At 45.4% G+C, this 24,977-nt stretch overlaps 1 protein-coding gene across 1 annotated transcript in view; it reads left to right on the top strand.

Annotated features, from left to right (window-relative positions):
- The first annotated feature begins 2,449 nt into the window (after positions 1 to 2,449).
- Positions 2,450 to 24,977, top strand: part of LOC119458955 (uncharacterized) — a 50,780-nt gene continuing 28,252 nt past the window's right edge. The window contains exon 1 of the mRNA XM_037720811.2: positions 2,450 to 2,480. Coding sequence (XP_037576739.2) covers positions 2,450 to 2,480 — 31 coding nt within the window. The remainder of the gene's footprint in view (positions 2,481 to 24,977) is intronic.

The following is a 24,977-nucleotide window of genomic DNA, read 5'->3' on the forward strand; positions in this document are numbered from 1 at the left end:
CTCACGCCGGGGTAAAAAAACATCACCTTCGTTGCTAGTGACTTGTTCGGCCAGGAAAGCATGATAATACATATTGTGAGGCCTTTTGCCCACGAATAAAGGACGAGGACACACCAAGTGATAGACACAAGCGGGATTGTGTCTATCATGTTGTGATGATTCCTGCTACTATAGTACGAGAGGAATGAAGGAAATTGAAGAGCTCCATTATTTTGAGTAACGAGGACATGAAGTCAAGAGACAATGAAGTTAACGGCTCGGAGTGAGAAACTATAGAGTGTCTGATCCAATTACCTTGACGGAAGGGTAATTACACTACAAACGCCACAGAAATTGGCTGAAGCTATAACATGAGCATTACCAACAGTTGGAGGCCGGGGGATGGATTCTAGACACTGTCAAATTTGCTCATCTGTGATTGGCTCACAGCCCAGCTGCACTTACTCTGATTGGCTCGAAGTGCCAACATGGCGGAATTCGACACAACAGCGTCCAGATTAGCACCCTAGGACAGACGTTCTCCGATTTAGCTTCTTGTAGCCCGCTAGTCAGTACGTCGCTGCGTGCATTTAACACTGCAGGGATGCTAATTACTGGAACGGTTCGTTATTGCCGCGCCCTCCTCTTCCGGGGAAGCGTCCGCCATGCCATCGGCTCCGTACGCTATGCAGACTTACCGCTCTGGGTAGTAAAAGGTTACACGCACTGAGTGACCTGACCGGAGTGTTTCCGATTTTCCGGAAGGGCTTATCGACCCTCGCTGCCAGTGACTATTACCCCCTGCACCCCCTCTTCGCTCACGATCAAGAGACGGCGGGCAGCGGGGGCGCTCAGAGCGTCGTAATGGCAGACGAGAAAGAAAACACGATAATGCCAGGCTTCGAAGCCGGCTCATCGTCCGACTGCCCTCTTTTTGTTCTTGGAGCAATGCCGCAGTGTTATATAGTCGACGCTTGTATGCACCGGCTCTGCGTCGGATTCGTGCGTAAGCGTCTGGTTGCGGGCAGGTTTATAACGGACCTTATTCCTCCTCGTCGAAGGCTCGAGTGCGGCGCTCTCGGAAATAACGCCGAAAAGAAATGAAAGTCGCGGGTCGACGGTAAGTGAGCCGAGTCAGGGTGGTTGAAGAAGAAGGGGGGTTACCATAGCCAGGCACTATACTGCGCGGGATGGTGAGGCTACTTCGGAGGAGCGCGGCGATCACGTGACCACATGTCGTCCAATGAGAGCAGTCCCCGAAGGCAAAGAGTCTCTCTCATGGCGGAAACGGGCCGTCGCGGCGACTCGAAGGCGGCGTCGCCCCTCCGAAAATTGGGTCAGCGTTCCAGCGGCGCGGAATCAGCAAAGAAAAGCGAAACCGAACCGAAAGGAAACAAAGCATAAAAAAGAAAAGAGTGAAAGGAGAGACGAAATGCAGAAGTGGAGAGAAGCAAAAGGGAAAAGATCGTGCTTCGAAAGCTTCTGTGGAGGGGGAAAGAAAAAAAAAGAAAGATGGTGGAAGGGGGTTGGACCCGACTGGAGGAAAAACAGTTCCCACAGTATACTAGGCCGAAGAAACCCGCGTGCCGAGCAGGACTTGCGTTCATAGGCACCGTTGCTTTTCGAAGGAGGCTTCGCTCGGCGAAGAAATAGTGATTGAGAGGGAAAGCGAGAGAGAAAGAGGGGGTCAATAGAGACAAGAACACTTCTCTCTTTTATTATTATTCTTCTGGTGGTTTTATTTCTTGTGCGTTAGCTCGCACATTTTTGGCTTCGCGTTTTCAAGCGCGCCAGTAGTGCCATCAGATGCTGCAAGGAGCCCATTAGAAGACATCCGCGCTCGTGAGACGGCTGGTCTACGCTTGGCTGCTAAACGCGCCCACGCGTCGTCGTCTGCCGAAACAGAGACGTTCTCCTCGAAGACTCTCTCGTGCAAGCTCGCCTGTGGTGAGAGGTCTTCAGCTTCGGGCTCGGCACGTGACATCGCGACTGTCCTGAGGCAACCTTTTCGGCCTGTCGCCGGCTAAAATAGACGGTACGAGAGAGAGGTCTTCGGTTCTGAAATAGCTGCCTCTCTTGCTCGAATATCGGCTGGTCCTTACGGAAAAAGAAAGAAAGGAAGTGTGTATTCTCCTCGACTGGCCACCACAGACATCCGACGTCGGAGGACACAACCACGAGCGTTCAACCTAGAGGAGGTCCTTGTCCAGATCCCGACTTCCAGTGGTGGGAGAAACCGAAGGAAACCAAGTTGCGGTCTTTTTTGTGGTGTGGTTTCTTTTTTCTTCAGTGAACGGAGGCTTTTTTTTGTGTGCAAACCAACAAGGATTACGCGTCCGTGGTGAGACTCCTGGATTCGCCAGGTCGCTGGCGCGGTGTGCTCAGCAAGGCGGAAGCCGCCCACGAGTCAACTCTGTGTCTCCTAGGAGCGACGATGATTTCTGTGGCGCGCGTACCAGGCAGCGTCGCCATGATCCTCATATGCGCCCTCGTTCTGATCGGTAAGTTTCAGGAAACCAACTCTGTCTATCCTTTGAGCATCTTCGACGACGCTGGTCTCTGCTGTTCGACTGCCATGATGGATATTGTACAAATCAGGGCCCGCATTCCCAAAAACGTTCGTAGGCTAGAACTGCTCTCAAGAGCGGGTGTGATGCAATCGTAATGTTGGGGATATTATTAGCGAAAGCGGCTTGCCAATGGCAAATGGCGCTTGTGAATGAGATGCTTTGTGAATTCGGCCCAAGGTTCCTGCTGTCTGAAAAACTTTACCATACTCGCAATGCAGTTTGAACATTGTTTGCTTCCAACGCTCTCCTGCGTTCTCTAGCCGTCACAAGCTGCGGCACGGCTACGACTCACTTTATTTTTTGTCGGCAGCGATAACACCTGTGCTAAAAAAGTAACACTTCCTCGTGGCGTACGTAAGGGTTCCCCTTTATCGACCTCAATATCGAATACGCTCCGTCGTTGTCTGCGCGCTACATCTTTGACGGAAATTGATTTCCACGGTAACGTATCGTGAGTCCCGTAGGCCATTGAGGTAAGTCGGCGTCGTAACCAGACCTTTTTTTTCCCCCTCAGTGCGAGAGATGTTACACGCGAGGAGACTTGCGTTGCGTTGGATAGAATAGACATAAGCGGTAGGAAGTGAACGGATGCAGTAGAGATGCGGCCATGGATATAGAACAAGAAGGACATGTCCAGATGACGATATCTGGGAAGTTTGAATACCATAAAACGCGGCCTACGTGTACAGTGATGAGTAGTGGATCTCTTGACATTAAGTGTCTGAACACCATTAGTTTCTGCAAAAAAAAAAAAAAAACCATGTAGCGAATAGCGAATTACTGAGTTCTGTTACCTCCATTGAAGTAATCAAGCGCATAAAGATGTTTGGCCAACGAAATCGGTTTGTAATTGTGTCGCTAATGTGGTCACGGATGTATCACCTTGTACGTGCACATCAGAAATGTTTCGATTTACACCGAGAGAAGATTTCCTGAAACTTCTTTTGGATGTACTCTACGTTTCAAAAACAAAACAAATCGACAGCAATGCAGCCAGTAGATATCAGCGTTGGTAACATGAAATAGCTAGAGACGGCGACATTATTTGCATGGAGGCACGGTATAAAGAAATGTATGGCTTGAGCGCCTTTAGTTCGCGCAGGGTAGGTGTAATTTGCGCGCGCCATTGTCACACGCATGCAGTAGACTTGGCCAGATTGCTGAACTAACAAAGCCTTCAATGCACGGCAGTGCAAGTTCAATTACACGTGTGTCTGTATGTCTCTACGGTAAATAAAAAAGTGGAAATTAAAGGATACACCGATAATCTACCAGGCCTTATTAATTAATTATTGGATACTGCTCTGTCATCTCGCGCTGAAGACTGCCTATTCGCATGTACTATACCGACGGGGCTAGAACGCGACGGGGAAATTTAAGGTAGAACACTGAATGAGCGCAATTACTCGAGAGGGTGATGTCACTTCGCTGCGCATCTGGTCGCTAAAGAGAGCAGAAACTCTGATCTAAGCACAACAGCCAAACTTACACCGATATAACAAGAACTCGAGACGGCGGGAACATATGTATGTATGTATGTATGTATGTATGTATGTATGTATGTATGTATGTATGTATGTATGTATGTATGTATGTATGTATGTATGTATGTATGTATGTATGTATGTATGTATGTATGTATGTATGTATGTATGTATGTATGTATGTATGTATGTATGTATGTATGTATGTATGTATGTATGTATGTATGTATGTATGTATGTATGTATGTATGTATGTATGTATGTATGTATGTATGTATGTATGTATGTATGTATGTATGTATGTATGTATGTATGTATGTATGTATGTATGTATGTATGTATGTATGTATGTATGTATGTATGTATGTATGTATGTATGTATGTATGTATGTATGTATGTATGTATGTATGTATGTATGTATGTATGTATGTATGTATGTATGTATGTATGTATGTATGTATGTATGTTCCTAAATTAACGCGTTTCATTCCGTGAGTGTAGTACAGCGTTTCGGTGGTTTTGGCAGGTAAAATACAATAATCCTTTAGACTGTTTTGCTGTGAATGCTAGGTGCGCACAACATTACCTATTCGTATGCGCAGTGTGTTTTGTTGTGAATGCTACGTGCATTCTTTGTTGGTAGAAACGAAGCCTTTTAAATCATCAGCGCTGCTGAAGCGCTGGCGTTTTGGCTGCTCTATGTCGCGAAACTCCATGCTCTTTGAAAGTTCAGGAGAGGGACGACTTTCCTTTCCCGGGCTTTCAAGAAGTGCGGATGCAATCCGATGCCAACCAGATGTCCTGAAGCCAGTTGCTGTCATGCGTGCAGCGACTCGGCGTCGTTTAGAAAAACGTTGGTTTTGTCAAATTGACGCTTTCGCCATGAGGTCGGTTTGCAGCGAGCATTACCGATTGCCGTTTGCGTCCTATTGAGCACTTAAGTGAAACAGTCTGCCCAGGGATACCTTATCGACTCAGCAAATATTTTCACTACTATGTTCAAAACGTGATTCAGAATTCGGGGTTCATTTCGAAGTTATGTCAAGAAGGTACCGAGCCTTCGGTGTAGCTGAAGATGAGGAATAAGATTAAAATAAAATTTGCCCGCTATGCTCGAGTATTGGTAGAGCGCGAACGCAATGCTGCACTTTCGACGACGTGTCCGAATGCTGCAGGGCGTACGGGTTGGTGGAGAAAGATTCTGGAGATCTGAAGTACGTGTGCTCGTTGCATTGCTCTGATGCAACTTGGAAAGGAGGAAGAAACTTCATTGCCTTGGGTATCTGATTTTGCGTAACTTGCGGAGCAGTTGTTGCTTATGTAACGTTGCGCTCTTTTACATCTCGTGCGCGGACACTTCTGCACCGGGAGCCTTAGCTGCCACGGTACGGGATTAATCTTGTAAAATGGGAGCGGACTTCTTGGGGGAAGTCAACTTCGATCGTTTCGCTGAAGCATTAGCTGATTATCAGGGGTGATAAAATAGGAAGAATTTTTGAAATGTGACAATCAAATACGGGGTTCGAATATGCAAAGGAATGCAGATTATTTTATTACTTCTATAAAAAGAAAAAGAACTTTCCAGAACACACAGGGGCTGTAACTAAGCTGTCTTCCCCCTTCGGTACATACGACGCTATCTCACCTTTGGAAGTTTTTTCGACTGAGCCGCTTGCAAATTAGCGTAAAGTGATAGTTCCGCACACTTCTTAGTTGTATAACAATGTGATGTTGAAACGGCCACTGGGCCATATGCATGACCTTTTTTCAAAGCAAGCAAGCTCTAGTAATCTCGGCAACCCCGTCTATTTAGTCACGCTCGGATATTTGAATAAACCGAATACCAATTCTCGAACTAAATACTTCTATTTGAAACAAAATGTTAGGTTTGTTTTCGAAAATTGTGATGTTGCACCTTCAGTTATGTTTCATAATCAATCCGATTGTACAATTTGGTCTTTCTTAGCGGTGACATTAGTATTCCATAAATGGGCCACAACTGGCGATGAATCTTAATTGTGGTTGGATCTAGCGTTAAATAGGTTCAGCGCATTCTATAGTACTTTGGGCGCTCGGGCTATTCGCGTCCGAGGACGCATCCACACCAGTGCAGCCCATCAAACGCACCCAAATTCTCCGTTCCACGTTTTCACGCGGACCGAAATAAACGACCGGCATTTCAGTCAGCCTTTTTAGCGGCATGCTCGCGTTCACTCGTCGCAATGAGCTCTCAATATAGCAGCAACGGCTAACTTTTTTATAGCTCAAATAGCTACGGCGCTAATTTTCCCGCAGCTTCTTACGAGGTTGTGCTCTTTCAGCGTTCCGCATGCCTCCACGCGCGAAACATTACGGAGTTTTCAGAAATAGCGAGTCCAAAGATAGCGGGCGTTGACGCTCCGGTGTAAAAAGGAGGGTTCTATACGAACGTGTCACTGACGTTATTTCGTGGGTATACGGAAGGTGGCGCCTTCTGCGTACGCAAGCTAACAACTTGTGCACACCATTTTCTGAACCTCTCTACTGAAGAGTTACTCTGAAAAGCGAATCTGGCGCCAGGAGTGGAATTCACAAAGCTTTCCGTTCGTAGGTGCTCTTTGGCATTGACCGGGCGCCTTCACAAATAATACGTCCAACATTAGCATTGTCTGAAATGTTATCTTACGAACATGTTTAGCGTAAGACGTTTTTGTGAATACGGAACCAGATTCCATCGTCATTGTGCAGCTTTAGAAATAGGGTTACACGGAATGTCAAAGTGCTGATGACAGTTACGATTTGAATTTGAAGTTGAATTATCTGACGGACTTGCCGGTTACTTTGCGGACGCGTAGATGCATAAGTTCTACTGAGTGCGGAACAGGTTTTCTGAATTCCGTACTGCTTACGCCATTGGGTGGCTTTGGCCTGGCATAGTCTCATTTCTTAAGGGCAACAACACTTTTTGATGCATTACTGAACAATACACAGACAAGCTGCAAAATGCCGGCAGACATGTTTGTTTTTTGGGAAATTTCGTCACAATATTGTCGAGTTGCATAAAATCCTTGACCACCAGAAAACAGTTACGTTCGCTTTGTAACTCAAGACGCTATTGACACATTTCCATAGCTACGCTTACTGCCACGTATCTTGTACAATAGTTACCCGGACGACTTAACAGCGGTTAAGCTAATTTGCAGTTATGTCCTACCACTGTTATGCAAATCGGCTCGGAAGATCTCACTGCACTTATTTCGAAAGCAATGGTATACTGCATGCATAAACGGTGTCAAGTTTTCCTCGTAAGTGCACGTAATTGCGGTAGGGTGTAAGTGAGGCGCAGTTTTACCGCAGTTGGGTGTGCCCGTGTAACGAGTACTATTACCCCACCGCTGTCTACGAGTTCGACTTGTCCTTCAACAGTGCTCCCTTTACTGGTCACCCAGGACATTATCATTTTCTTTCAAGGACGTTGTTCTATCATTCTGGTGAAGAAAGCAATTACGCGTAATCATTGCTTGTAATCAATTACATTCGTTAGTTTGATGATTGCTTGATTACACTTTTTATTTGGTGATGTTCACTTTAACTCAATCCCTTTTTTACCGTAACCAATCGCGTGTAATCAGTTCGCTTACTTACGAGAGGAGCTGTTGACGACGTAGCTTCGAGCGCTTGATTGTGGCGGGAACTGCAACATCGAACTGCACCATAGCATGCCCGCGGTCGTGTAACGCAACAGCCTCGCAGATGCGCTTGTTCAGACAGGCAATACCGGACGCTCAGCATTTGTTTCCACATCGTAACTCTCCCACAGATGTTGGCCGGTGTTTTGAACCGGCGCTGCTATAGCTCGATAGCGGTGACCACTTTGGACGTGGATGCCAGACAGTCCCCTACGCATGATTTTTTACAGCGAAGCTGTTAAAGGCTAGCTACCCCAGCATAATGTCCGCGTGTAGAAAAAAACTATCATCATCAGCATTGGCTCGAGCGTCGTCGTCTTCTTCCGCAGCTGGCTCGTTGGCGCCCCTCGGTTTGCGCTCGGGCCGTTTGATACGTGCCACTGCTCCCGCGTTGATCGTCGTCGTCTGCTTCCACAGCTGGCTGTGTTGCCGCTAATCATTCCAGCGTAGAATTTCACTTTCTGTCGTCCTAATGGGGAGGCCGCGTTTACGGGGGCATGAGCCATTCATTGTCTAACGTAATGTACAGACTTAATTTTTAAGAAACTTCATGGAAATCCATCCAGAATGAATGCGCTCGGGAAAGGGCTCGTCATTGAAGTGCCGATTCTATCGTGGGCGGCCGAAGCCCAGGCGAAACGTCAGCGAGGAGCCGCGGAACCCGAGTTGCGGGAGCGCGATGTTGAGGGAAAACGTCAGCTTCGTCTTGCCCCCGGCCTCCAGGAACCCAACAACGGTGGTGCACGCCTCGGCAACGCTAGCGCCAACTTCCCCGGTACGACGGCCAGGTTTCAACGCGAGTTTCTCAACCGGAACGTTCATGATAGACATGTTCGGTTGGTTGATGCCCAACGACGATACGCCCATTCTCATCGTTGGGGCAATATTCATTACAGCAGACCTTCCATAGTCACAGCCTCGCTGGCTTCATTCTTCATAGTAGTGGAAGGGCTCTGAATATTTACAGCGTAAGCTGTTATGAGCTCATTCTAATAGTCGTTTCGGTTTGCGTTGTTGTCCGCCGCCGCCGCTGCCGCTTAACCACTATCGCCAGAAATGCGATAAAAAAACTACCCGGTCTCCGCCGAGATCGAACCCAGGCCTGCTGCGTGGGAGTCGGATACTTCCACTGAGCTACGCAAGCGCTTGCTATCAGCGTCAGAAAAGGCCCTATAAACGCGCCCTAGGCAGGCGCGCAAGGCGCAGATGACCCGAGCCTCCGCCAGTATGGTGGCGCCATCTAGTTAAGACGCCTGCAAAAGCCGCGTGCACAGGCGCAGACGACGAAAAGCGATTCAGACGAGGCGCACAATAAACGCGATCCCGATGTGACATGTGCGCCACGTATTCTCGGTACCTCTTCGGTACACGTTATGGCGTCTCCTCGCAAGGTACGAACCGCATGTGAAGAAGAGAATCGTAGAGCTACGTGCGCAGCTACAACCAAGCATCATCGGGCTGAGCGGACTGCTGTGCAGAGAGCATTACGAACCGCAGCTCGCCGTCGACGCCGGGCGGACAGTTGAGACCGCTCTCTTCAACAAGAGGCGAAGAGACTTTGCCGCGAAGACCCTGTTGTGCGTGGTACCGAAATTGCTACTCTTAAGCCGCTCCACCAGCTTACGCTGTGACTGTGCTGCGTGTGCCGCGCAGGCCTGTGACTTTTTTTTACAGGTTTTTATTGGCTCTACCGGTAGCGTCTTCTCCACGTTCCAGGAACAATGATGCGCTGAGCTTCATAGAGGACCCAGACGCGATCACCGCGGCGACGAGTAACCACAATCTTGTGCGCAAGATGTTCGCACGTTATGGAACCACCCTTTCCCTGCAGCAAGTACACCAAGCGAACAGTCCGTGTCGGTGCTGGTGTGTTCACATGAAAACGAGGGAAGATGAACGACGAAAATTTTGAATAGCAACTGTTAATGTAAACGACATGTGAAAGGTTGGCGGGTACGCAGTGAAAGATCCAGACCCTCGTTCTATTTACTGCATGTGTGCCGTGTTTTTAAAGGTCGGGAAGAAAGCAGCGTAAGAGTAATCACTTTCATATTTCGATGAAGCAATTGTATTTGCAATCGGTTATGTTTTCGGTTACGCGTACAAGTCTCATTAAAAACATATATTTTGCATCGTCTACTTTCCATTTTTCACTTTCAATCAGACTTTGGGTTTAGAGTAAAAACTGTCAAATTAGGCCATCATTATTTAGGCATTGTGGATCGGAGTGTTAGTGTAGCTTACAGCGGCGTACTTCCACGCTGCATGTGGTACCTATTGGCCTACGGAAAGCTGTTCGTACATTCGATTACTCGAACTTAAGTTTTATACGTTGCAATAGCAACCTTCAACCGGACGCCTAGTGCAATAAACGTAACAAGATGCCCAACTTAAAAAGTTAATTGCTTCCAACGGCGCTTGATTCCTCGGCGTCATATACTTTCTTTTTGTCCGTGGCTATCACCCTGAGCCGAACACAGAACAGGCTGGTTGATAGAGCCATTGTGTTACGACACGACAACAGCAAGCTCACACCAAGATAAAATCTAAATAAAACGGAGATAGTCTCGCACGAACGAAGTCTCATGTGGACGATATAAGGACGGAGACAACCGAAACAAACGCAAGAGACACCACAGTTTTGCAAACCGCGGCGCGCAAAAACACGAAGAAGTAGAAAAAGTAGTGAAGCATCTCTTCCTCTTCGCCGTCCTGATTTCCCTTTTTTGCTTTTATTTCACTCCAGTCACGCGCACGCAAACCGCCTTTCCGAGTTCTCGCTCGACGGTGCGCGAGTAAACGCTAAATCGTACCTCCCTCTAGTTTTTCTTTTTGCTTCTTGTTCGCCGCCAGTGGACGGGAAGCGAAACGCGCTATTCCTGTCCCAATCCAAGCGGTGGGGTGATGCTTTAAAACCAGGAACCGTGCCTGGCGTGAGCCGAGTCGACGACGGGCAGACGAAACTCGGAAGCATTGCGTCGTCTGCTACTCAGCACACAATGGCCGTCTGTATAGGGGCTTAGCTTTGTGGGCTACCCCAAGACGAATGAATGAAGCTTAATGGTTACTTCTTGCAAGCGCTTCCCGTCGTTCGCAGACGTCTGCGAAGGGTGGCGACAGTTCCTCCCCGACAGTCGCTGACCGCAGCATAGGAAGCCGGTGAGGGCCGGCGACGTCTTTTGTTTGGGAGCCGTAGTATAAGCATATTAATATAGATTGACCGTTTCAAAATGCACGTAGGTATTTTTAAATTTATCAATGTCGAAATGTGAAAGAACACATTCCTTTTAGACATTCCAATGAATGAAGTGACTGCAATAGCAAAAATTAAACAAAAGGAAAAGGAAAAAAAAAGAAAACGTAACATAGCCACTTGAGTCGTACGTCAAAACAGTTATGTAAGATCTGTGGACAGTCATGTCAAAACATGAATTACGAGGGGAAGTCAAAAAGTAAAGGAACTTTTCAGAAAAGGTACATTTATTCTAATGATAGAAAACTGAAACATACATTATTTTTCTACATGACCTCCCTGCACTTCAATGCACTTTGTCCCAACATTTCACAAGTGTTTTGATTCCTTCGGAAAAAAAAAAAGTTTTTCGGTTATCAATGACTTCTGCATCGGCTGCAAATCTTCTTCCCCTGAGCGCTTCCTTCAATGGTCTAAACATATGAAAATAATTTGGAGTCAGGTCTGAACTGTATGGCGGGTGTTCCAGCCATTCGAATCCCAACTCCTTTATTGTTTCGGCCGTCCGTTTGGCAGAATGTGGACAAGCGTTATCTTGCTGCAGGGTGACACCTTTTCGCAATTTTCACGACGTTTGGATCTGATTACAGGTTTCAGTTTAGTTCGCAACCCATAACAATAGGTTCTCAATGTTCATAGTTTCGCCTCTTGGGGTGAAATAGGGAAGTCAAAGTAAAGTCGTCAAAAGTGAAACCTGTAACCAGATCCAAACGTCGTGGAAAACTGCGAAAAGGTGTCCTCCTGCAGCAAGATAACGCTTCGGCCACATTCTGCCAAACGGACGGCCGAAACAATAAAGGAGTTGGGAATTCGAATTGCTGGAACAGCCCGCCATACAGTCCAGACCTGGCTCCAAGAGATTTGAATATGCTTGGACCATTGAAGGAATCGCTCAGGGGAAGTAGATTTGCAACCAATGCAGAAGTCATTGATGCTGTGCAAAATTGGTTACAGGTGCAACCAAAAAACTTTTTTTTTCCGACGGAATCAAAAAAACTTGTGAAATGTTTGGACAAAATGCATTGAAGTGCAGGGAAGTTATGTAGAAAAATAATGTATGTTTCAGTGTTCTATCATTAGAATAAATGTACCCTTTCTCAAAAGTCCCTTTACTTTTTGACTTCCCCTCGTATTTTGACACTGACCGTCCAGAGTCGCAGCAGGAGTCGCGCAGCAAGCCCTGTTTGACGTGTTGGATGGCTTGCAAGCAGTATTAGAGTTTATTCGGATGTGTATTTATTGCAACCTTTTCTTATGCGCAGACAGTCGCTCTAAAAACAAATTTATGTAGTGGTATGCGCATGCGCGAAGTATGATGCCGTAAGTGCGCGATATCTTATTGTTCAATTATACAGCGATGTAACCATCGCCTCCGTGAGTAGGGATGGTCGCGGAGATATCTGATATTACCAGTGCGTTTATTATGGCCCCGATATTACCTTGCAAACGTGATCACATTGACATAATTGACACGCTACCATTTTCAGACAAGATACCGGAATTTATAGAATCGGGATGATCTGACATTTGGAACCGATAATGCCCGTAATGATGCCCGTAACAGACTCTCAGGTAGACTTAATTTAAAGGCCAACTGCAATAGAATTGCTCTTTTGCTAAATTTGCTAATATACATGCCGCTTAAAGGTATCTTGACAAATATTCGGTGATAGAAATTACATAATGTTCTTGATCATCATAATCATCATCAGCAGCCTATATTTATGTCCACTGCAGGACGAAGGTCTCTCCCTGTGATCTCCAATTACCCCTGTCTTCCGCTAGCTGATTCGAACTTGCGCCTGCAAATTTCCTAACTTCATCACCTCACCTATAGTTTTCTGCTGTCCTCGACTGCGCTTCCCTCCTCTTGGTATTCATTCCGTCACTCTAATGGTCCCTCGCAATGTTCTTGATAGCAGCCTTCAAACAGCACTTAAGCAGACGACTCGGGTACCTTGTGGTTGTCGCTATGAAGTGTCCCATCTCGGCGACTCCGAGATTTTTCAGCGTGCCACAGGCGTTTCCTTATCTCAGAGGTCATGCCGAGGAGCCGCGCGCACTAGGTCATGCTTCACCTCCGGCGAGTCGTAATGGCGGCATTTCTTTAGTTTCGGTATCGAAAACAGCCATTCTGGGGAGCTTTTCATGACGCTTGGGCTCGTATTTCAAACGTCAAATTTTGCACAGAAGCACCGCTACATCTGCACTAACTCAAGCTAGGATTTTTACGCGGTCCAAAATTTAACTAAGTTAACCTAAAGTTTAACTGAGAAACCTAATTAACCTAAATTTAAATATAATGTTTAATTTTTGTAAAAAAAAACGAGTGACCAAGTTAAGAATATCCGGATCACCATCGGTTTTTCCTCGAGCACGCCGTCGTCCCGTCGCATCCGGCATTCAATAACTCTTCTACCGATCGCTCTAACTACCCGAAAACGAGTTTGTCCAACCAGTGCTCATCATAAGACGCGGTCGTTGCATTTCGTTTCGTCTTCGACAACTCACTCTGCTTTCTACTTTTAGCCTCCACTTTCTGAGCACGTAACCAAAGTAACGTTTGACTATATACGTGCTTTCTGATATGTGCGTGTGCAGAAGTGTTTTCAGGATGGTTGGCCACTGACCGCTAACAAAAAAAAAAAAAAAAAAAGCATGCGAACGGGAAGTCGAACTGTTTCTGCCACGTTGCCCAGTTACAAAGATTACGCCGCCGCTCGGCCCTTACGCACGAAGGACCGCCCCTAGCTGCGGTATGAGTTTTTCTCGCATCCCAGTTTTGGGCGCCTGGGCATATAATGCTTTGCATATTTGTTCTTTCTTTTTTTTTTGGGGGGGGGGGGCGCTCCTTGGGCGCCGGCCTGTCTGCGCTCGCAGGCAGCTTTGTACGTAAGCCGTAAGTGGCGTGGCCGCGAAACGAGCTCGCCTTCCTCCGATGACGACATAGATTTCACGCTCTGATATCGCACTCCGGCGCGAGCACGCGCCTCTGCGCGAAGAAAGGCCCTTTGCGAAAGAGCGCGCGCGCCCGTCTTGTCCGAATCCTCGCTGGTTTGATTGCTTGCGCAGGCGATACATGAAAGCCTGATCGATCACGCATTGCGTCTTAATTGGGCAGCTTGTTATGCATCTGCAACGTTAATATCTCCGGGAAAAGAATCGGACGCCCTTTGGGAACTGCGGCAGTGCATGCCCTAACGGCGGATGTTGAAACGAGGGCAGTGGCTTATAGGCTTAAGTTGCCATAGAGCTCGAACAGCGAGCTGCTTTGCGGTATAAATGTTCACGCAGCTGTCAGGGAAGGTGCGTTGGATACATTGCACTTTGAGTGCTTGCACGAACAGATAGATGCCTTGTTTCTTGTGTGTGTTTTGCAGTGCTTAACGTGCGGTTTGCATATATATCAATTAAAAATGTAGTTTTTTAGTGTGTGGCTTTTGCCAACGAATATGTCAACGAATATTTTTCTCAAAGTAGCCTGAACATGAACCGCGTAGCATCGAGACAGCGACAAATAAGTTCGGCGAAAGTGAAGGAAGCTAGCCTGTGGCAACTGCAAAGGCCCCTCGAAGTTCGCTAAGTACATTTAACTCTGTAGAAAGGACAATGAAGGAATCCTTATGCGTCTTAGCTAAAGCAGAAGTTTTTACGTAAGACATAAGTATCGCGACACTGAAAATAAGTTTCTGTATGTTATCAACTAAGAGTAAAGTGTAGGAATTATTACGGAAATCAAATCATGCACAAGCACGCTCAATAAACTGCAGTTGTGCTCACAGTATAAAGAGACAAAATGTGACTTCAGTACAACTGCTCTAGAAGTATTACTGAAAGCTGTGTGAGGCCGGTTGCCTTGGCCGATGGGCGTTAATGTAGAATCACTTTTTGTGGCTCTTAGCGGTTCTCCCTCGCAGTTGCCAGCAGCTGATATAGTAATGGCTATGATCTGTTTATCGGGCCTATACCCCTCCAGCGCTCTGTGTGTTCACGTTGTTCTTGTATTTTGTCTTTCTGTCATGCTGTAGTTAGAATGAATCGACACCAGCGCACCCGGCTTTCAGTTCTTATAATCGTTTTGTTTTCTTGGCGGAAGAGGTCACCGCAGTATAAAACTCTGTTGGTCTAATTGGCCATCTCGGCCAATTACGACGCCTGCTAGTTAAACTTAACAAATAATGTTGAATGTAACCTCTACTCGTGCGATGGCTCATGGGGTTTGTTTGCAGAAGTCGAGCTGTTGTGTATTCGAAATGTATGCATTAGCCGTTATCCTGCAGAGTCTTACGAGTTGAATGGCATGCCCCAGACAGATGACCTAAAATACACTGATCTTGCACATTATATAGTGTGCAGCTGTGAATGCTGCTTTGTATATGACTGATACAATAGGCACTTGGCTCAAAAAAAATTTGGCGACCCACACAGTTCGTGTTTCGTGCTATAAACTAAGCACTCTTGCCAAGTTCTCTGGCCAAGTTTTCACAGGCTTGGATTCTGAAATTTTGTTAATCGCTGCCAAGGTATTTGCATAGAATGTTGAATTATTTTACCACATTGGTATACAGCATTATGTATATGTGGCCAAATAAATTGAGTTCAAGAAACAAATTCAAAAATAACAATAAATTTAGTTCAGGAAAAAGATTTCTCGCTATTCTCAATTTAGGCCAACAAGTGCGTAAATGTTTGCTGAACGAAGTAAGCATCTGCGCTCCACAAACTTCAAAATTGCGCGGCATTTACTAAACACGCGGTATAGATGAAAAATTTACTGTACCTAAAATGAAACGTCACATTTAAATACGAATACCTCCAGATTAATTTATTGGAACAGAAATGGCACACAGTTTATGTGGAAGTTAATCTGTTGCTAACAATATTACAGACAAAGCTGGGCGTAATGCGTAAAGCATGTCATTTATAGAGCCTTACTGCAATTCCGAACAACGTGTGTTCATAAAGGGAATAAACCTATACTTCGCACATTTTCTGTCGGAGGAGCTGAAGGTACGCAGTATTAGTCAGAAGATATACCGCTTTTGGGCAATTACATATGAATCATATTAGTGACGATTAAAATTTCACCATTCCGCTTCCCAATTTCAATAATGTTCACATTTTCATGCATGCAATTTGGTTGCAAAATGAGGTGGCTCATGGTGGGCATCACACTTTGTGCTGTTCCCGAGTGTCTATCACAAACTGTAGCCCAAGTATCCACATTGGGCGCTCATTAGTTGTGGTAGAAAAGACTTCATTCATAGCACCTACCAACCTTTAATAGTAACATCATAGCTATTATTATTATTATTACTATTACTGTTATTATTATTATTATTATTATTATTATTATTATTATTATTATTATTATTATTATTATTATTATTATTATACCTCACAATGGGCCATTACTATTCAGCAGCACACAGAATGATTTATTCAAAAATTTCAATGACAGTTACGTAATCACTGACTAGAACGAAAGAACTGGTGATAATCTGAAATTGTAAAAAACACATCCTGCGAGAAACTACTTTCATAAGATCAAACTTTCAGAACGCAGAACTTCTATCTGACAACTCTAAAGTTATACTCAATGCAATATGATGGAGACGGCGCTTGAGGCACAGAATATCATATCAGCAAATATATTTGTTTTATAATTATACAATTTAGAAATACCCTAAAAGTATTTCTATTACATTATGCTTTTTGGAAAATCACATTTACACGTGACTCAATTTTTAGTGAATATACCTTCTTGCAGGAGAAGCAAAGTTTTTGGGCGAAGCATTGCGGTTTCATTACTCAGAGGTTAAACTATCACGAGGCACAAATGCACACCACACAAGGGTTTCAGCGAACTACATCAGTTCAATAAACAAAGTTTTAGTTACAGTAGAAGAAACACACCTTCGGACACTCACAAATGTACGAGCCTTTGCATAAATTGTTTTGTATTGTTTTCCCCAAGAAAAAGGCATTATACTCAAAGGTTTAATTTGATGCAGTAAATGACTAATTAGAATATCAGGTTTCGTTCAAGTCTTCTGTTGGTGACAGTTGACGTTTTGTGGCACTGCCAGCATAAAAATAAGTGTGCTCAAAGGATGACGTCTGGTGCAGGAACAAATGTCTTCATTGGGCACAGGAGTCTGCAAATTGTGTAGCACTGTGGCCAACAAACAATTCACTTCTAGGCCTCGACTCACTAAAGGCATTTGCGTGCAAGTGCTCTTAATAGCTCCAAGCGGACATGGCGCCAGTTGTTATGCAAGGGCCCCAGCTACTAAAAAAACCTTCGAAAGCAATTCAACTTATAGGTTGATACGGATGAATGGCAATGTCTTCCTGGACGATTTGGGGGTGAGAATGGGCTGAATGAACTGTAAAAATTATTTTATTATCCCCGCACCGTTTCAGAGTACATCGTCAGCGTCTTCCATCAGAGGTGCTTCGTCTCAACGGCAGCACCTGTTATGAGAATGTTCCCTCTATTCCACGAGAATGTAAATTCTATTCCAATGTAACAGTATGTATGTCACCTTTAGATTTGAAAAGTGCACTTCTATAAACGTTACCGGGATTAGAGTGCACTGACAGTCGAAATTTCGCATTCGGCAGGAATCTGATCTTTCCGTCTTTTCCGGCTAATCAAAATGTCTCAGATCAGTGTTTGAGAGTTAATTTGTAACACTCTGTGATGCATTTTAATGCCCGTAGTCTCAGAAAACATTATGATGAGTACGGATCTTTGGTCTCCCCAACTTGCTTCCCTTTCGCTATGGTTTGCGTATGAGAAACATGGCATGATGATCATGGCAAACAACTATACTCATTTCCCATGTATCTAGCTGAGTACTGCCACCGATTAAACTCCCGCCATGGTAGAGCAGCTGTTTTTATCCTAAATTGTATGAAATACGGACGTCGGCATGACCTGAAAGTTAGTTTAAGTGACTGTGAAGCAGTATGGAATTTAATCTGGTAATTGAGTACTTAATGCGGATAACAGGAATACAGTATTCGGCTACATCTTTACGTTCACCTAGCTCATCTACCCTGCAGTTTTGTTATGAACTTAACCCATTGCTTAACAGAATTGGAATTACTCGCGAGAACAAAAATGAAGTAATGATGGGAGATATAAACGTCATCTGCTCGACGACAAATGCACAATGCAGAATAGTACATTAACGTTTGTCACGGTTACAGCCTTTAATATTTACTCGATCTACCCACTCGTTGCCCTGCCGCTGGATCAAGTGCCCTTACTGATTATGTCCTAACTAACATGTTAGCCTGCCCCCCCCCCCCCCCCCCCCCCCCGAAGCCTATAGATCATAAGAGCCAGTATTACTCACCATTATGCAATCATGCTTCGTGTCCGACAGCACTGCATTGTCCCTACCATCCAATTCTCCAAATGCATTTTCGATGAAAGAAAGTTAGTTTGTTGAACTGGTCAGCAACGTTGCTCGTGCCACTTCATTGTTTGACGTACAGTCTTCTTATCCCATTCAGTCACGAATAATGATCGACAGTCGATAAATGTATGAAAGTTACATAATTTTATGCCAATGTGCTGCAGACTTCATTAAGAGCAAGTGAAGGTGGTAGATTGATTATTTCTGTATTTTATGATAAGTCACCTTAATTACAAAGCGATTAATATCTAATTATTGTGTACTCCGTAATGATATGTTTATTCATAAAAAATTGAATCACTTGGCCAATTACTTGCACAAGTTAATTATTGGTGGCCAGCATTACAAGAAAGAAAAAGATACTTTCGAAATTGCTCCAGAAACTTCCCACGTCACACCTCCCGTCAAACACTACAGTGCCTTCTCCAAAGCGATCTTCGGTAACGATAGATTTCCCTCAGAAGTAAAACGAAGATACTTGAGGTAAGCAGAACGTTCAATTTAACCTAAGCTTAATTTTTGTAGTCTATTTCTTGCAGAAACTGCACAGAAATGACAAAAATAAGACTGGCGGTAATTCTTTTGGATTACACCGGCCTCTGAATTGCAACAAATGGCCGCATTGTTTTGCTATCGGTGACCCGAAATATACGCCCGGATCCGTTGTACTACTGCAGCTACATGCATATATAGCAGCCACTTTATACCTGTTTCAACCTTAGCTCGTCGGTGAGTCGTGTGATGACGTTAATGTTACACTTTATCGAATTCCACTTCCGAAAACCAGGGTGGCGAGCGCTGCTTCGGTATAAAGAGAGGTCGCCGGTATTCTTCAAAAAATGCGCTCGCATTCCAGACGACGCGGAAGCGACCCTGCTTTCACTGTAAGCTTTTCATAGTTCGATAAAAGACGCACCGCTGAAGTTCCATTTGGGGGTTACGTTTCCGCGACGCTCTAAAATGCGGTCGCTCGCATCATTACAAGTGCGGTGGTGATGATCGCAACACGGAAATGTATAACTGTAACTATACAGCCAGGCACTTTTTCGGTAAACCAGTAGCCGTAGCGTGGCCAGTCTGCTGCCGTTCTTTATGCTAAGCATTCCTTGCTAACTTCAGGCTGCTTGAATCTATCTATCTATCTATCTATCTATCTATCTATCTATCTATCTATCTATCTATCTATCTATCTATCTATCTATCTATCTATCTATCTATCTATCTATCTATCTATCTATCTATCTATCTATCTATCTATCTATCTATCTATCTATCTATCTATCTATCTATCTATCTATCTATCTATCTATCTATCTATCTATCTATCTATCTATCTATCTATCTATCTATCTATCTATCTATCTATCTATCTATCTATCTATCAAGCCTTCTACGTCGCGGTCATTTCTTCAATGTGTGCGGAGGCCAAGAGGACATCGAACATTTGTTGTTTCACTGCCATCGATCTCAGTCGGAAAGACAAACATAGCATTGCGACGACTGGACGATCGGCCGTTGTCCGTGCACGTGCTACTTGAAGATTGTCCCCATCGCTCGTCGGCCCGCAAAGCTGTGAAGGCACTTTTGTCTTTCTTGAGGGCGACTGGCCTGTGTGAACGCCTTTGACTTGCTCAGGCCCTCCGCGTGCGCGCGCGCGGCGGAGCTTATAGGGAGCTTAGGGAGCTTTTACAATGCAAGATTTCACGTACAGTATATGCTCCCTTCTAGAATCACCGTATACTGTGTGTGCCAGCTAACGCTAGCCAAGCTGTTAAAAAAAGAAAGAAAGATTGAAACGTAACGGTGGAAGCTGCTTCGAGACAAGGGCTCGGAACCGCGTCCGCGGCGGATGCCCAGACCCACTAAAATGTCGCCGGACTCGAATCTGATTGATTTGAAAATAAAGTTTACGTTCTTCTGAAACGTAGATACGGTTACAAGACCTACTGCGCTCGGTTGTCAGAGATCTGACAAAAGTTAGATTCTGGGATTTTACCTGTCACGATATGATTATGAGGCACATAATCCTCCCAATCATATCGTGACACGTAAAATCCCAGAATCTAACTTTTTAATTTTTACCAAAATGAACGACCTATAGCCCAGATATGAGGTCATTTATTGAGTTCATAAATTATGATTCATTAATAAAGCTTCTAGATTAGGTTTTGTGTTGTCATAAATGTTGTATCAGTCTAAAACGGTGCTGATATGGACTTAGAAATTAAACCTCAGCAAAGAGGACAATAATAAAGGCGGCCACAACTACCGTAACAAAAATCAAGAATAAAATGGGCGGAAACCAGTGGAGACCGATTGTCCAAGTGATAGCTTCCCGTTAGAGCTGCTTAGATATGGTGCTGCCTATACGAGTATTGGTTAGTTGTACTTTTTAACGCTATGAGGCATCCGGGTGCTGCGACGTTTCACAGCCTCAAGGGTCGGCGTCATTTATAAATCACACGAAAATTCTGGCCAGGACGCACATCATGCCCGAGAGAAGGACGCTGCACTGCTAGCTGGTTTATGCGGCAGTTGCTTAATATTAATTAATTTTTGTCATTTTTCGCTAATAGTTCGAGGGCCTAGACAAGATGTCTGGTAGCATCCAGGGTAGCAACTACGGGTAGCAACTGATCCTACCAGACAAGATGTCTGGTAGGGAGAGTAGGTAGCATTTAAATTACTTAATAAAAAAAGAAACTTTCTCTCTTTTCTTTTTGAAGTGCTATAACTTGCATTAAAAGGGAATAAGCGGTTGCCTAAACAAAGAGAGCACTTCTGTGTTTCTCGCCGTTGTGAGGGTTGTTGTCTTTGAATGATGACATCCTGCGAAATAAGCCACCTATTTGCCTGCTATCAGGCCTGCTATCACTAACATAAAGAGCAAAAAAAAAAAAAAAGCTACATAATATTAAGAAAAATCTAAACAGAAAGAACAAAACACACGAGAAAAAAATATATATTGGAGAAATAAGAAAACTCGTAGATCAAGCATATCCTTCCATACGTCATGCATAGAGTATGGTAGTTCGGTAGCGCTCTAGCGTTCAGTCACAGCTCACTTTACCAGAACCTAAGTACAGTCGCTATGCTAAAAACAACACACAGCGATTGCAATGTGCCCTCACTTTTGTGCTGCACCCCTTCCGCATTATTTACGTGACCGAACTGTGCTCTTGAATCCCTCGTTTTCAATCCACTGACACGCGTCAAAGCGTGCACTATTATACAGGGGCGCTCGATGTGGGTTTCTAGGACTGGTATTACACAGCGGCTGTGAAATGACCGGCCTCCGCGGCGGGTGGGGATGCCGTTTCACGTCTTTGCGTGCACGCGTGTGCTGGCGCCCTTATTTCGATCGGCGTTGTCGACTCACCGCACACGGCCGTCCGAAGCCGCTTGCACATTGCCTCGAAACTGCAGTTCAGCGCTCACAACAGTACAGTCGAGGCATATAGGATATCATCATCTAATAATTTGGGCAGAGGAGGACGCGACGTCACAGTTTCCGGCATCGTTTAGCTCTCTCGGGTGAATAACTCCGCGATTGGTGCAGATCTCGAGAGCACAGGCAGTGTTTCACCGGCAGGAGTACGAGCGCACGTATTCAAAATGATCACAATACGTACAGTGCATACAGGCGTGACGTAAATAAATGTAGACGCCCTGATTGCTAATCACGAAGTATAATCAATGGTACTCGCGAATAACAGAAGAGAGAGAAAGAGAGAGAGAGAAAAAGCTACGGGTGATCAGGAACGGTTAATGAGCAGGCGACATCTGTCCAGGCCGAGTCTTTCAGCATACTCCTGGGTAGCATTGATGCACATAAGCAATATAAATATTCTTGGCCTTAAAGTGTGGTGGCCATAGTCAGCGACGTCAAGTCAACGTCAAAATCATGTTAGTGAAAGGAAGTTGGGATTCAAGACTAAAGGGTTTCAAGGATGAGACATCTATCAGAACTTCACAGGTGGGTCATAGGTAAACATATACAAAGAGCAGCAGTTCGGTCGATTTGGCGTCTCCTAACTGCTGTCGCTGTAAAGCGGACACACACACTATTTTCTGTGCTGCTCCCTTCCTTTCTTCGTCCTTTGGACTTCCTCTTTCCTCGCTCGACGAACCATGAACGTGGTCGACCGCTCGCCGAGCGTCTGTCAGCTGACAATGGACCTTCGAGAAATATAGGCGCGCTCTGCGGAGACTCCCTACGGCTTTACTTGATCCGACTGCGTATTATTCCAGCGTTCGGCGGCTCCTCCGTTAGCGCCGCTTCGCCGTGACGTGACACGACCACGTTCGCAGCACGCGGTCGTGCTCCGAGTGCATGCTCGCCACATGAGTGTGCTCCGCATTTGCGGCGGACTGGAAAGTTGCGCTAGACTGCTTGGGTATACAGCGTGCCCCCCCCGCTCTCCTCGTGCGTGCCTGTTTTGACTTGCAGAGTCTGATTGAGCAAAGGATAGGGGGCATTGGCCGTGATTATATGAAAAGCTCGATGACCTCTCGGCGCCATGCAGGATGAGGAGGACGTACAGCGATAGGCTTCGGAAGGCGCGCACCCGACGCGCATTACGGTCACTGCAGCCCGGTGTGGCTGCGTTCACGCGTCGGTGGAAATAACGTAGCCATACAAATGAGAGCGCTATAATCACTTTTTACTGGAGCGTCAATTCGTGGAGATAGCGGCGCGTACGCCGGAAGCTGTGACGCTAACCACGCAGGTTGCGTAAGGTATAACTACTAAAGTGTGTAAGCTGGTTTTTAGGGCACAGACAACACGGATGGACGAGCGAACACGTAGACGCTGAAAGAAGCCGTAACAGACGTTGCTGTTGTGCCCCAAACATGACACGTACTGACTGCGAAGTATATAGGATACAACAGTTACTGCTGTAAAAGGGGGCCCCTTCGTGGTCTTCTTGGCATTTGCGTCTTGCTCTAGTCTTGTTTGCGTGAAAGAAAAAAATAAGCACACGCAACAAGAACAACTGAATGTCTTCAACAGTACGTTACCTCTGGAACCTAGTCACGTGCGTGAGTAGCTTAATAGAGCTATGCTCTGATAGTATGATTTGCTGCAGTTTCTGCTTTTCCCTCGTCAAATGTGCCGTCAAAGTATTTACATTAACGAATGATTGGCCGCCGAGGTCATTATTGAAGTTTCGGCACTGTCATGTCGGTTACGAACGGATGAACAGAAATAAGCCACCGACGGAGGCTCGTGCAATCGCTTATACAGGCTTTCGCCCAGCGAAATTGTAAGAGACGCTCGGGCGGAGCAATTGCCGGCCTTTGTAGCCAGGCTAAAACCACCTGTTGCTACAACCCGCCGCCACCATATAGTTCGCGAAATGCGCGTGTGTTGTCTGTACGTGCAGACTGGCAAGGTGAATACCCGATGTCAGAGACATCGAGAATGAACTTTTGGAGACCAGACGTGTTCGTGGCGTAAAGATTGTTATGTAGGAACGTAACTCCTCCGCCACACACACACACACACACACACACACACACACACACACACACACACACACACACACACACACACACACACACACACACACACACACACACACACACACACACACACACACACACACACACACACACACACGCACACACACGCACGCACGCACACACACACACACACACACACACAGCACGCACGCACGCACGCACGCACGCACGCACACACACACACGCACACACACACACACACACACACACACACACACACACACACACACACACACACACACACACACACACACACACACACACACACACACACACACACACACACACACACACACACACACACACACACACACACACACACACACACACACACACACATACACACACTCTAGCTACCATGTGAAGGGGTTTCATGGGTTTTATTATAATGAAGCAGTAGTGAGCTTGATTTATATAATTATTAGCATGAAATTAGCAGCGCCAGTCACTGAAGTGTCAACCGCGTTTGGAGGTAAGATGTTCTGGAGGTTGATTACTCCTTTTCACTTAAAATAGATTTGATGACTTTCATCTATCTGTGACTATTCGCGGGCTTGATGTTGTACGAAAACAATGGTACAGAACCTAAAAGATTAAAAAGAGAAAACTGCGTAGGGGGTTTTCGTCACTGTAGATAGCCTGATTCCATCTTTCCATCTGTCTGTTATAGGGGCTACATGTGAATTGTTTTCGGCACACCGAAAGTAGTGAACCACCAAGTTTTTTTCTATGCTTTTTAGTCCCTAAGGAATCAATGTTATGAGATAAGCAGTGGTAGTGGCCTACAAAAAATTGGAGGACGCTTAAGCTTCGCCTTAAGAGTGGAACGCGACTGCGTTATCGGGCCCCGTTCGCATCGCATTTTTCTTTATGAGTAGGCTTCACTGCAAGACACCACGTGGGAAAGTCAACTTACAAAGATCAAGCTTACACCGATCCCCTTAAAGTCAGCTTGACGTTTAAACCCAAATGCATTAAAATGCATTTCCATCAAAAGGGAAGGGGCCTTCACATCAAAATGTGAAGGCCCTAAGACCTTTTTTATTATTTCATAAATTGTTTGCTG

Source organism: Dermacentor silvarum, chromosome 7 (genome assembly GCF_013339745.2).
Source record: "Dermacentor silvarum isolate Dsil-2018 chromosome 7, BIME_Dsil_1.4, whole genome shotgun sequence".
NCBI classification, from domain to species: domain Eukaryota; kingdom Metazoa; phylum Arthropoda; class Arachnida; order Ixodida; family Ixodidae; genus Dermacentor; species Dermacentor silvarum.